The 14982-nt window shown below is 45.7% G+C and overlaps 1 protein-coding gene across 1 annotated transcript in view; it reads left to right on the plus strand.

Moving 5' to 3' along the window:
* Positions 1-5289: 5289 nt before the first annotated feature.
* Positions 5290-14982, plus strand: part of SMAD2 (SMAD family member 2) — a gene marked incomplete at its 3' end in the record, with an annotated part of 33470 nt that continues 23777 nt past the window's right edge. Inside the window, exon 1 of the mRNA XM_015420992.1 lies at positions 5290-5570. Coding sequence (XP_015276478.1) covers positions 5335-5570 — 236 coding nt within the window. The remainder of the gene's footprint in view (positions 5571-14982) is intronic.

The raw sequence follows: 14982 nt of genomic DNA on the forward strand, positions 1-14982 counted from the left end.
TGAGTTCTATTGATGCTGGTTCAAATCCACTACAATTTGGTAGGAAAGTTTGCATGGATGTCTATTTATTTATTCATTTAAGTTATATCCCGCCCTCCCCGCTGAAGCAGGCTCAGTGGGGCTTACAGATCCAGAAATATCACACAAGTTTAAAAGGATAAAGACTAGGTAAAATCTAAGAGCAATTCATAAATATGTTACAGTTTTGATGGCGAGTTAACTGTCCTTAATTGTCACCAATCTGGCCAACATTTGCAACCCTACAGTAGAGCAGTTAGCAGTGCTCCCTCTAAGCTGTGGAGTCCTGTGAGCAAAAATTCTACTTTGTGAGCGGCTGGCATTAAAGTTGTGAGCAAGCGATTTGGCTGCTGCATAAATCAGTTTGCTCTAGAGCCCTCCTTCCTGAGCTAAAACAAAAATGTGTGAGCCGGAGGGTAAAGAACTGTGAGCTGGCTCACACTAACTCATCTGAGAGGGAACACTGGTTAGATGCCACCTTGTGCCTGCAGTTGTTTATGCCATCGGCTGTGGGACTTACTTCCAGAGGTCATTTCGAGGGGGAACGCGGGGGAACACAGTTCCCCCGGGTGAGGTGCAGGGGGGCGGGGCACATGATGAAGCCCCGCCCCTGCTTCCGGCCGCCCCGCTTCCAGCCCTCATTCAGCCAGGAGGAGGCAGGAGAAGAGGGAGGGTAAGTTGCTTCCTCCCTGCCTCTCCCCACCCCTGCCTGCCTGGGGCCAGGGAGGGCCTTGGCGGGGCTTCCTCGCACTCCCGCTGGCCTTGCAGGTCCACCGCCGGGCCCCTGATGTCAGGGTGTGTAGCATATGCTAATGAGTTATGCTAATGAGTTCCCCTAGCTCTTTTTCTACGAAATGACCCCTGGTTACTTCCCTAAGCCGCTTACAGGCTACCCTTAAGAGGAAAACAGCACTATCTGAGGTGGAATCTCTTCCTTCCCATCTTCTAACGCAGTGGAATTGAGCTTCAGAAGACATGTTGTTGGAGAAGTATATCAGGCACTGTAGCCATTAGATTAGGCTGTCTTTAGAGGATAGGAAATTTAGGAAATACATTTAATGTTACATTGATTTGTGCCAGTTGGATCTGCAATCGTATTAGACGGTGAACGGCAAGTGCCAATCTGAGACCTGAACCCGCTAAGGGAAAGCATCCTGTTTCGTGAATTCATAAAATGTAATGGTTGGCCTTCCGATTTCTAAAACTGTCAAGTCTAATGCACGGGCTTGACTGTAAGCGTCCATAGTGTTCTTTAAAAACAAAATAATTTAATTGTAGGGCATCTGGCACGAAATGCCTAACATTAGAGAATTCTTCCAAATAGGAAGCTTTCCTGCTGGCTTTGCTAGCTGGCATTGGAGTTGCGGTAGGGCTGTGTTATTGCTGCTTGGGCCTTCTTACCTTATTCATAGCCAGATCATAGCGAGTTGGGTTGTTGTTGTTCAGTCGCACAGTCGAGTCCTACTCTTCACGACCCCATGGACCCCATGGACCACATCTTTTACATTTCGATTTCCTGTCTTCCGTTGCGCTCCAGAGTTTGCTTAATTTCATGTTCGTTGCATCGATAACACTGCCTAACCATCTCATCCTTTGCCGTCCCCTTCTTGTTTGACCTTCAGTCTTTCCCAGCTTCAGGGTCTTCTCCAGCGAGTGCTCCCTTCTCATTTGGTGGCCAAAGTATTTGAGCTTCAGCTTCAGGATCTGGCCTTCCAGGGAACAGTCAGGGTTGATTTCTCTTAGGATGGACTGATTAGATCTCCTTGCAGTCCAAGGGACTCTCAAGAGTCTTCTCCAGCACCATAATTCAAAAGCATCTATTCTTTGGCACTTGGCCTTCCTTATGGTCCAACTCTTGCAGCCATACATTATTACTGGGAATACCATTGCTTTGACCATACGGACTTTTGTTGGCAGGGTGATGTCTCTACTTTTTATTATGCTGTCTAGGTTTGCCATCGCTTTCCTCCCAAGGAGCAGGCGTGTTTTGATTTCATGGCGGCAGCTGCCATCTGCAGCGATCTCGGATCCAAGGATCGTGAAGTCTGTCACAGGTGGCATACCTGGCCAAAAAGCTGAACTGGCGTAGAACTGAGGCTGTTGCTCAGCAGGCTGGCTTCTTTCCCTTACCCTTCCTCTTCACGCTCGTGGAAAGGAAGGAGAACTGGGGCTTTCCGTCTCTGTCTCCAGTGGGTGGACGTGGACTTAGTCGGGTGCCTTTTTATCTAGAGATGTGAAGGTCGCACTGTTAGAGGATAAGTTGTGGCTTTAGCAGGAAGGGTTTTTCTGTATCCCAGATCTGGAAGACTGAATTCCTTAGAGCTCCAAACTCTGTATTTTTCAAATGGATAGGGAACAAAGCTCATTAGGTCTTTCTTTAAAACATTTTTTTCTCCTTTTTAGAAGGTAAAAATGCTACTCATAAGAAGCAGAATCTTCTATAACCTTCCCTGCGTAGGTGTTTTTTTTTTTTTTTTATGGCCCTAGATTTAGTGGTCGGTAAATGAAGCCCTAGGCATACATTTGGGAGGTAGGGCTGTTTGAGCTGTGAGATACCGTTGACCTTTCAGTCTTGACTAAAAGAAAAGTGTGGGTTTGGTAACTTTTAAGTATTACTCTGCATTGTACCAGCTGATTTCATCTATAATCATTACAGAGGTTTTCTGCAGCTGCATAGAAGAGGAGTGGCTGCAGTGTGACTGCATAGATCTTCCCCTACAGATCCGGGACTCATAAGCTCCGGCTGGCCTTGGTTGCCAGCCAGTACTTGGAATTGCAGCCCCCCTGCCCCTCCCCTGACACATGAGAGGGGCCTTCTTTTGCATAGGCCACATTTCAGAAGCTTGAAGTGCCTCTGAAATGCACTGTGAGGTTGGATGGTGGAGAGCAGGTGTGAATCCCTCCTGCAGCTGGAAGGGGTGGGCAGGTAATCTGGGGCTCAGACATTTCTCTGCTTTGTCATTTTTGTATACACAGGTGTACACAATGCAGTTTTGTTGCCACCGTGGCTATTTTGCTTATCTTTATGGTAAGGTGAAGATAAAGGTTTCCCTTGCTTGAAAGTCATCTTTGTGGTAATTGTAGACAAAAATGATCTGAAAGCATATGAATTTGTTTCGCCTACTTCCATGTTTCTACTGCTTTCAGATCTAGTCACTGAAGTTTGAAGGTTGTAACAGTGGTATATATTAATGAAAAGCTACAGTATTTTTTGTGATGTATTTAATTTCACTGGTTTCTATGGTAAGAACATAAGAGCCCTGCTGGATCAGACCAATAGTCCATCTAGTTCAGCATCCTGTCTCACACAGTGGCCAGCCAGTTCCTCTGGAGGGCCAGCAACAGGGCAGAGAGGCTGATGCCTCCATAAGAACATAAGAAGAGCCATGCTGGATCAGACTAATAATCTATCTAGTCCAGCATCCTGTCTCACACACAGTGGCCAACCAGTTCCTCTGGAGGGCCAACAACAGGGCAGAGAGGCTGAGGCCTTCCCCTCGTGTTGCCTCTTGGCTCTGTGATCCAGAGGATTAGTGCCTCTGAATGTGGAGGTTCCCTTCAGTCACCATGGGTAGTAGCCATTGGTAGACTTAGTCTCCATGATTCTATCTAATCTCCCTTTAAAGCTGTTTATTCCTGTGGCCATCACTACTTCCTCTGGCAGTGAATTCCACATTTTAATCAAATCAAGCATACACCTCTTTATACAGCAGTGAATTTCTTCTCATCTGACCCAAAATATGCTTTTTGTTATGTACGCACAAAAGCCAGAATTTAAGTTTAGGTTCTGTTGGGACGTTCAGTCCAATGCTTCCTCTGTTTGTGCACCCCCCCCCTTGGGGCACAGAGTTCTTGTGTTTAATGGCTTTGCAGTCAGCCAAATCAGGAGGACTGCAGGGTTGGGGCCACGACTCAGTGCTAGAGCATCTGTTTGGAAAGCCAGAGATCCAAGGTTCAGTCCTTGGCGTCCCCAGTTATAAAAAGATCAGCTAGGAGGAGAGGAGGAGGAGGAGATTAGATTTATACCCCCGTCCTTCACTCCAGAGTCTCAGAGCGGCTTACAAACTCCTCTCCTGTCCCCTCCCCACAACAGACACCCTGTGAGGCAGGTGGGGCTGAGAGAGCTCTTTCAAGAACTGCTCTTTCAAGGACAGCTCTTGTCAGAACTATGGCTTGGCCGAGGTCATCCAGCGGCTGCAAGTGGAGGAGTGGGGAATCAAACCCAGTTCTCCCAGATTAGAGTCCGTGCACTTAAACACTGCACCAAACTGGCTGCACCAACCTGCTCCAAAGGAGATGTGGAAGGCCCTGGAGAGCCACTGTCAGTCTGAGGAGACATTACTGACCTTGATGGACCCAAGGGTCTGGTTTGGTATAAGGCTGCTTCATGTGCTGGAGCCAGACTAAGTTTCCCAGTAGCCGAGTGGAACTTTTCCTGCCTCCCCCCTCCCCACCGCAGCCACGGATCTCCATGAAATGCTACTTTGAGGGAGTAGGGGAGCCTGAGAAATATTAAGGGGTGGGGTCTGCTGGTGGAATCGGTGGAAACTGCCAATTCCGTCCGGATCCAGCCCTGTATAATCATTGCTGTCCAGATACTCCCCATCTTTCGCATAGATACACGGTAGGAATGGCTGAAATTCCGGTGTTGCATGGCGTACTTCCACTGCTTGCAGAGATACTGAAGACGGTTGCTTGAAATTGTTCTAACGTTAATTTTTGTGTGTTTGCAGCAGTTGGTGTGTGTGTGTGTGGAAATTTGGACATGATTATGTTGTTAGCTGTGGGCGATTAGAATGGTTCCTGTGTTGGTGGAAGTTACGCATGTGCAACTCGGTTCAGGAGTTCACTCCTAGTATAAACTAGCACATCAGTCTTCAAAAGACACAAATGGCACATGGGGGGGGGATCTACATTTTCATGAAGCCTTTTGTTGTCTTCTAGCCTTCCTGAAAAAGTCCATCTTTTGATAGCATGAGGTATGGTACTGAGAGGAAGAGTGTATTGTTCATGATAGAACAGTAAAAGCATTCCTGCTTGTGAGACCTTGGTCATCATCGTTAACTAAATGAATGAACAATGCGGCGATGAGAGCTCTTATAATTGGCAAAAAAAGGACAATACACCTTTTTAGAACTGGCAGACTTTTTGTGCTGTCACGTACATTTCAAGGACTTTGAGTGGGGCCGTCCCTTTCTCCTGAAAGGTGAAGGTATGTTCTTCCTTTGAGCCGTCTAACCGATTCTCTCCCCCCCCCCCTTCCATAGGTTGTGCAGGGCGGCTGAATTCTTGCAGTGGTTGTTCCACGCCTTGGCCATGTCATCGATACTGCCATTTACCCCACCTGTTGTAAAGAGGCTGCTGGGGTGGAAGAAATCTGCCGGCGGTTCAGGCGGTGCCGGTGCCGGTGAACAGAACGGCCAGGAGGAGAAATGGTGCGAGAAGGCGGTGAAGAGCTTGGTCAAGAAGCTCAAGAAGACCGGGCAGCTAGACGAGCTTGAAAAAGCGATCACCACTCAGAACTGCAATACAAAATGCGTTACAATACCAAGGTAAGGCTCCCGCAGTGCTGAAATGGAGTACATCGACTCTGATGTTTTGATTTTGCCGTGGTTTTTGCTTTACATGTATCCTGTTTGAGCAACATCAGTGAAGAATGTGATTCGGTGTTTTTTTACATTGTTTATTTTTCTCAATTGAAACTTTTCCCTCTGCACTTGTTGCTGCGCATGAAGATCTGTGTATGGACATTGCTAACCAGAATTCCTGTTAGGCATGTGTCAAAAGTGTTTGAAGTGGCTAGATGGTAGCACGTCGGGGATCCTTCCACTAACATGTCCTCCTTGAAATGCGAACGAACTGGGCTTTTCCTTGGTCAACACTTCAGTCAGCCAATATTTACTGAACAAAACTGTAAACAATAATGAAACTGGCTGGTTTTGTATAAAACGATGTCTGTTGTTAGAATTGGTGTTTGGCAATTTCAAATTTTATTTCTCGCCTGCCTTCAGAGCCCATATGGAGCTCTCCAGGCAGCTCAGAACAGTTATAAGAAACAATTTTATAAACTTCATCATAAAGCCACCAATTAGCACAATGAAATAATATCTCCTTACCCTCTGCTTGGTTTCTGGAACATCTTAATTTCTTTGCTGGTCCTCTAGTGACAAGAGTAAGAGCGTGTATGCAATAGAGTAATTGGAACTTTAGAGTTATTAAAGCACAGTGATGACGATCCTGCTTATATAGGGAGCTACAAAGTTTTTAAATGTTGCACACAGTGAACAAAGATGGTGTGTGGCCAAGAAGATGCCAGCATGGTTAAACAGCAGAGTCAAGGAAGTGGTTAAAAAAAGGCAATGGATGGTTTTAGGAACTAAATGCCTTGCCTAGTGTAGGAAGTGAACAAGAACAGGAAATCTGGAAAATGTAAGTCTGCAGGCAACCAAAGAAGAAAGCTGACATGCAAATTATTTGGAACTCAAGAACTTATCCATTCTTTGACTGGCTTCCTGCTTCCATTAGTGAAGCCCATTGGGTGGTACTCCCTGTACTAATTACATTCCTCAGGCATCCTTCTCCTACTTGTGCCCTTTCTTAGCACTGTTTGTACAACAATTACTAAGTCGTAGGTTCTCTGTAGGTCCAGCCCTCTGGAGTGGACTACTGGAGTTGGTGCAGATTGCATCTTCACTGGCTGCATTTAGTAGGAAGACATGCTAGGTGGTTCTGTTTTAGGAGGCTTTTGGTGGCGGGCAAGTCGTTTTGGCAGATTCGACTGCATTTTTAATCTTTGTGATTGTGTGAATTTTATTTATGGACTCTTCTGCTTTTGTGTCCTTGTAACTTGTTGCATTGTCCGCCCCCTTAAACCCAAGGAAATATGGTGGGATATAAGTACTTGGAGGAGATAAAAGCAGTATCCAGGGAATGGTATCCATTTAGTCTTGTTGGGTGAGAGGCCATGACTGGGTATGCAGTCAGCTAACATCTCCAGTTAAAAGGAACAGGTGATGTGGAAAGACCTCTGCCTGAGACCCTGGAGAGCCGCTGAATAGACAGTACTGACCTTGATGGACCGAGGGGTCTGAATCAGTAGAAGGCAGCTTCATGCGTGTAAGAACGCGTAAGCTGTGAGGAAAAATTGAATGCATTGTTTATTCCCTCCTCATCTCAAGAGGTTGGTGGCACCATTTTTATCAGAACATCATCCTGTAACTGTCAAGATATAGTCGAGCCGTAGAGCTAAGATGTCACTTTCCAAAAGCGTAGGGCTGTGCAAGACTGTGTAATGGCTAGAGTCAGCTTCCTTCCAATTGAAAGCAATTGACATATTAACTTAGTAAAAAGAAGGCTTATTTATTTATTTATTTATTTCATCACATTTCTATACCGCTCCTTCCTGAAGGCTTGGAGCGGTTTACACATATATTTAATCATCTAACTAGGGCCACATATATTCAGGGGAGATGTATGCCTTACCAGGCACCTTAAGCAGTGTGGATCTTTTTCTTTCTGAGGCGGGTCTTGCTGGAACCAAGCGGTAGTGTCTTTTTTCCGGCGGAGGTCGGTTCTCTTCGGCTCGGCTCCCCTGGGATGGCCCTCCGTGGCGCGCGGCTGCGCGATGAGTCGCACTGGTCTCTGTCCTGCAGGCTCCGACCGCGCTTACGTCACCACGCCTCCACACTGCCCGGACCACGCCTCCACGAGTTGCCTGCCATTTTTGCCAGGGCTTCCGGGACTTTGTGTCTGTTATAACTTGAGTAAGCTTCTAGAACATTTTGATGATGGCATTGAAAAGGAGATGCGTTTTGTTACAAAGCAAAGTCCCTTTGTTTTGCTGTGAAGTTGCAGTTAACTTACAGCAACCCTGTAGGGTTTTTAAGGAAAGAGCCATTCAGAGGTGGCTTGCCATTGCCTGTAGCAACCCTGGACTTCCTTGGTGGTCTCCCATCCAAATACTGACCAGGGCCGACCCAGCATAGCTTCCCAGATCTAAGGAGATTGGGCTAGCCTGGGCGATCCACAGGGCTGAAATTCTTTAGGGATGAGCCACTGATACAACGCTGTTGGCATTTCAGTGAGTTCTTGAATCAGAAAGAAGCTTGAGTGGCCTTTTTGTAAAATGCAGGAAACAGTAGAAATAGCTCTTACATTAAGAGAGGTGAGATATATATTGGAATCGATGCTTAACGTTCTTAAATGCTATGGACTGGACAAAAAAAATGACACCTGCTAAGTACACTGAGACAAACTTTGTTGACTTCTTAATCCCAGTAACCCATCTTGCATCCATGAACTTGGTATGCAGCAACACTAAAACAGACCATTTCTTCTGAATTTGTTTTTTTTTGGTAAACAATTTTTATTTTCTTAGGAATTCAACATTTATAATTAAATCATTTCATCCTTTCCATTGTCTACCCCCTTCCCATTTCCTCCCCTCCCTCCGGTGGCTTCCCGCAATGCTTCCCCCCCTACTCCACGTTACTTTACATCATCAATTATATCATTTTCTTATCATTACAATCTCAAGATAACATCATTTGACTTAATATTGATCTAAACATATTAAGTTTTGTTTCACATCCCAGTTCTTTTCCAGATATGTTTTAAAGTCACTCCATTCTTGAAAAAACACGTCATCTTCTTTGTTATTCAACTTTTTCGTGATTTTGTCCATTTCTGCCATGAACAGAACTTTTTGTATCCAGTCTTCGATTTCTGGCACTTTCTCTGTTTTCCAAAATTGAGCATAAATCATTCTCGCTGTTGTAATTAAGTACCAGAGTAAGGTCTTTTTAGTCGTATTGACTTCTTCCATTTTCAGTCCCAAAAGCAGAATATTTCTTCTGAATTTGTTTGACAGCTGCTCTCACTAAGCTCCAGCTTTTAAAAATTTCCCGAGCTCAAAGAAGGCTGAGTGTGCTGAAACAAACTCTGGGGGAGGTTGAGAAGGAAGGGTGTATTTCAGCAGATGCTATAGTGCCAGCCCCTCAAGTTACTTTTAAACTGGGGATTCAAAAGATGGCTTTGAGGAGGAGGAGGAGGAGGAGGAGGGTTGGTTTAGGTAGTGTGCCTTTCTCTACGCTAAGGAGTCTCAAAGTGGCTTACAGTTGCCTTTCTCTTCCCCACAGCAGGCACCTTGTGAGGTGGGTGGGGCTGAGAGAGGTTTGAGAGAAGGGTGACTGGTTCAAGGTCACCCAGCAGGCTTCCTGTGGAGGAGGAGTAGGGAATCAAACCCAGTTCTCCAGATTAGAGTCCGCCACTCTTAACCACTAGTCTTTTAAACTGGGGATTCAAAAGGGAGGGCAGATACTGAGATGAGGAGCTCTGAGCACTGGGTTAGCTTGCATCTTAGATCATGGCCCGTGTTATGATTTACTAAGCAGCAGGTGTCTTTTGTAATCTTCATACAATACATGGCAGATACCGTTTGATTTAGCAGTTTCTTCCGCACCATAAAAGTGTCTACAAAGCTGACAATTTAAGTCATCATTGAGAAAGCTGTTGTATATTGCATAAATGCTCTTAAAAAAACAACAACAGACTAGGTCTGATAGAGGGGAGACGCTTTTGTAAAACTGCAAATAGATAAAAACACTTTTTCCAGCTACAGGCGGTGGGAATTCAGTCCATAGAATATTGTGATGGATGACATTGTAAATGGTCTTACAGAAGTAGATACTCATGGTGGAAGGGCTTTCCATTAGCCATGATAGATGGAAACATATTCTTATAATCTTTACAAATCTGATTCATTCTGGGTTTCTCCAGATTCATTAATCCTCCTTTCAGGATCATTTAACGTGTTACTCATGTCCAGTGTTCCCTCTAAGCTGAGGTAGTGTGAACTAGCTCAGTTTTTTAGTCTCCAGCTCACACATTTTTGTCTTAGCTCAGGAAGGATGGCTCCAGAGCAAACTAATTTATGCAGCAGCCAAATTGCTGGCTCACAACTTTAATGCCAGTAGCTCACAAAGTAGGATTTTTGCTCACAGGACTCCACAGCTTAGAGGGAGCATTGCTCATGTCTCTAGAGAAGGTTTTACAAGAAGCAGAGGTCATTTCGGGGGGGATAGTTTTACAAGAAGAATCCATTTTTTATCAATACTGATATCTAAACATCTGTATTCTGCTTATAGAAACTCTTTTCATTACTCCCATTGAAGAATCACTACTGCGCTACAGTTCATGAAAAGTTATCTCTTAATTTGTATGGCTTCCTTTTGGGGCAGGGGGTTGGGGACCGTTTCTTAAGTGATACATCAGAAAAATCCAAGTGAATTAGATAACATCAAATGATAAATCTTCGGTTTATGTTCCTTCACTTTCTTTGCAGCTTTCACTAGATAGTCAACTTCAGGACATCATGTAACATTTAATCAGTCTACAGACATTCCAGTTGGTTTAAGGAGCTATCAGATCCCCCAGGGTCCCAATTTTTTTTGTGTCCCACCCTTATGTTCATCAAGTAATCTAGTTCACCTGAACTGAAAGCAAAGTAGGGGTGTGTGTGCCTGGCACGTAATAATCTAGTTTTGTTCCCACATGTGGCTCATAAGAACATAAGAGATGCCAATGTTGTATCAGGCCAAAGGCCCATCCAGTCCAACACTCTGTATCACACAGTGGCCAGAAATACCAGTGCCATCAGGAGGTCCACCAGCGGGGCCAGGACATTAGAAGCTGTTGACCCCCCCAAGCACCAAGATGACAGAGCATCACTTGCCCCAGAGTCCCTATCTATACCATGTGGCTAATAGCCTCTGATGGACCTCTGCTCCATATGCTTATCTAATTCCCTTTTGAAGCCGTCATCACTGGTCCTATTTTTTAAAAAAATTATTTCATACATATAAGGCAAAGACTGAACAGACTTACATAGATACACATTTGGGAAGATGCATTTGTATTGGGTTTTTTTTTTTTTTTTTTACATAGTCACTGGCCCTACTGGGGGCATGTGTCTTAGACACCTCGAACCACATAATAGAACAGCAGAAGTTGTTATTTGCAATAATCGTGTTCTGTACATTTTATGTGCCTTCATCAGACTGTTTTGTGAAAGAAAATACATACCCATTGTAGACCTGAAATAACACCACCCCTACCTCGTATTGTTTCTTGGGAGACTTGGTGCCTCTGCTTATGCAGATGTCCAGGGAGAAGGGAATACGAGGTCTGCAGAGCAAGTTGCAAGATTGCTTCTCTGTTTTTTCTTTCTTTCAGGATCCCTAAAGGGATCATTGAGGAAGATACTGTAGAGATGACATGTGACCCACGAAGTCAAATGCAGCCCACCGGTCATGTATTGTCACCAGCCGGGTGGTGTTGAGAGTATGTCCTCTCTAGTCCCCCAGTAAACAGCAAGGATGAAAGATATATTGTACTCCTGGCAGGACGGTGTTTTACTTGGTGGGTGACCAGTTGTGTCGTCCTGCTCTAGGGATATAGACTGCCAGAATTCAGAACTTCAGAGATTCAAAACCAAAAGGGTAGGATGACATTATGGGTCAGCCTCATCGTCTCCTACTTCTGTCACTAATTTGTAGCTAAGATCTGAATTACGAATGGCATAATCAGTTCAACTCATCTGATCCAGGCTTGGTACCCAGTCATGTTAGATGCATGCAGTGTTTAGTTATAAGACTTGGCTGCGGCTTATGCTCTTCCGTTGGGCTAGGTCTGGCCAGCTTTTTGCTCGGTCTAGACTGATTCACCTCCTTATTACAGCCTCCGACATGGTTTTTTGTCCATGCTGGCCCGTTTTCATCCGTGATTTTTATCCCTGGATAAAACCCAGTGATAGTACACAAACATTTCTCTGTATGCTGTACCCTATTCATCATATCTCTTTATGGCTTACCCTTTTATTTAATCAAAGATACTTCTTTGTAATGTTGGAGGATGCAAAAAAAAAAAGTGGCTCCCTGGATCATGAGCTGGGAGAAAAGCCTGATTATTGAGCGCCTTGTGATTCTAACTAGGTGAGTAATTTATGGTAACCTCTCTGAGCAGTCCCTGTAACTGCCTTGGTGCAGATGTGCTGTCGCCTGTAGCGCCGTTATGACTTCTGAGTATTCCACCTGCTGCAAGTTAACTTTCCAGCAATGATTGCTTGCTTCAGACAGCAATAAAAGGACAAACGTGGGCTGCAAGAAGTGTTCAGAGGAGCTATTTCTTCTAGCATTGCAGTAATTTTTCAATGAAAGGAGTAATGCAACCCAGAAGTTTGAAACTTCAAAGTCTTTAAGTAGTCAGATGACTCAGGTAGTCCTGTTTTTGTGAAATCTACTACTGCAGTGCTGAGCGTAAGAATATAAGCAGTGGTGGGCGTAAGAACATAAGAGAAGCCATGTTGGATCAGGCCAGTAGCCCATCCAGTCCAACACTCTGTTTCACACAGTAGCCCAAAACCAGGTGCCATCAGAAGGTCCACCAGCAGGGCCAGAACTCAGAACCCCTCCCACTGTTGCCCCCCCTCAAGCGCCAAGAATACAGAGCATCACTGCCCCAGACATAAGAACATAAGAGAAGCCATGTTGGATCAGGCCAGTGGCCCATCCAATTCAACTGTCAAACAATGGCCAAAACCCAGGTACCATCAGGAGGTCCACCGATGGCACTGGTATTTCTGGCCACTGTGTAATACAGAGTGTTGGACTGGATGGGCCTTTGGCCTGATCCAACATTGGCATCTCTTATGTTCTTATGTTCTAAATGTTTATCCAATCCCCGCTTGAAGCTGTCTATGCTTGTAACCACCCACCACCATTTCCTGCAGCAGTGGTGGTCGCTGAACTGACTGATGGGCTATACTCATTACAAATATCCTGGTTTCTTGTCTGATGATGACAGTACAGGTGTTCATGGCATGCAAGCCTTCAAATTTCTGAAACCAATGGCAAAGGTTCCCCATTCTCCATAGGAATCAACCTTCCCCCAGGAAAATGAGTGCATGTTGTAGATGCAGAAACGTGGCGTTCTTTACCCTGAGGAGTATGGGTCATAGATCACTGAAACTGAACTCTTGGAGCCTAGGTTAAGATAGTGGCAGCTTGCAGTCCCTCAAGCCCCGCACTACATAAGCAGCATCCATTCTTTTCAGGGCTAGCAGAAAGGAGGATTTTTGGAGTTGTATTGAAGGTGCCACTCTTGAGTGCCCTCCTAAGCTTTCTTGCCCTGTGGAGGGGCACTCAAAAGGCATTCAAATGCTTTCTGAAGACAATTAAATGCCCTTTTTCCTAGGAACTGCTGCGCTCACTGCCCTTTTCTTTGAAAGGAAGGGCTATAAACAGGCTTGGAGCCTCCCCCTTTGAAGACAGGCATTCAGATTAATTTAATTAACTGCCCCCTTAAAAATTTAAATGCCTCCCCAAACAAAAAATCCTGGCTACAGGCCTGGTGGCGGGTGGTGGGGAAGGACCTGCGGCCGTGGTCAGGGGAAGTTATTGCCGTTCAACAGACAGAACTGTGAGCTCGAAAGACTAATGGCCCCGCAGCTTCCTCGGTCTACAAAAACTCAGTAAAACAGTGCATATGCTGCAGGACTATTTAGGATGGAATGTGTGTAGATGCGTCTATGCAGCCAAACTTGCTTCACACAAGAGCCACACAGAAGAAACATCAGATGTCTGAGAGCCGCAAGCCCTGAACAAGTATTACACACATGTTTTAATTGCCAGAAATAAAAACGAAAGGGGTCAAAAAAGATATCGGTAACGATACTTAAAGAGACAAGCCGGCCGGGGTGGGGGTGGGGCTTTGAGAACGCATTTAAAGTTGCTTTCTTTCTTTGCTCCCACCCCACCCCAAGCCTACCCAGGGAGGGGAACACTGGCTGGAGAAGGGAAGATGGATTGGGGAGCCATGCCTCCCCAGCTGCCCTACCGGGAGCCACACAATATGTGTGAAAGATCCGCATTGTCGCCTCCCGAGCCTCAGTTTGGCCACCCCTGGTCTATATGTTAAGGCTAACTTTAGTATTTGGGGGCCAACCTGGAGCTGGGAGCCTAGGCCATTTCTTTTTTTATTGGAAAATAGAGACAAGAGCCTAATCCCTCCTTCGCATCTATCTGCAGGTTTGCCGTACCACGTTGGGGTCATTGGAAGAGAATGGGCTTGGGGAGGATTGATCCCTCCTGCAAATCCCTTCCCCCCCCCCATTTTGCAGCAAAAGTGCCAAGCCCCCGTGCGTATTTGATGCCAGACGTTTAGTTGAGTCCTTAATTGTCGTCCTGTTTCTGTAATCCCTGTGATGGCACATATCCTTCATTTGTAATTCAGGCCTCAACGTAATTTTTTTTTTTAGTGCTGCCACGTAATTTCTTAGACTGGGGGGTGAGGTGGGGGAGAAACCAGGTAGGCTGTAGGCTTTGAATTAACCACATTCAGGCTGCCTGGATCAAGGTACAATGTGGTTATCCAGTGAATGTATAGATATGAGGAGCTAGCTTAGGCTTGCCATTAGCAGTGGTCAAGTCTTCCTGGAGAGGATGGAGCTGGTGAGGCCTTCAGAGGTGGGGGTACACTGGATTCATGGGGGGGGGAAGAGGGGGAAGGGAGCTCCTAAAAAGTTCTCACCCCCTTGGCTCTATAGTTTCATTTGTAAGTGGACTCTAAACCAGAGGTGTTGAACTCATTTGTTATGAGGGCCAGATCTGACATAAATGTCACCTTGTCCTACCGGCCATGTGTGCCATAAAATCTTATAAACTGTATAAAGGACAGTAGCTGGTAAGCTCAGAGTCAGTGTATCCTCACTGCAAGGCCCCCAAGGGTTGGGAGGGGTGTGTGAAGGGAAACCCATATGGGCAGACCGGAGAGCCAGCACTGTAGCACTGGGCAGACGCTCCCAAACTGCTTGACTGCTGCAGATGCGGTAGTTCCGCCATGCTGAAGCCACAGAGTGGCTCTGCCCATTCCCCCCCCCCGCCCGCCCCGGGCAGTCTCCTGTTCCCT

This window comes from Gekko japonicus, unplaced genomic scaffold, assembly GCF_001447785.1.
Source record: "Gekko japonicus isolate JY-2015 unplaced genomic scaffold, Gekko_japonicus_V1.1 scaffold3565, whole genome shotgun sequence".
Lineage (NCBI taxonomy): Eukaryota > Metazoa > Chordata > Lepidosauria > Squamata > Gekkonidae > Gekko > Gekko japonicus.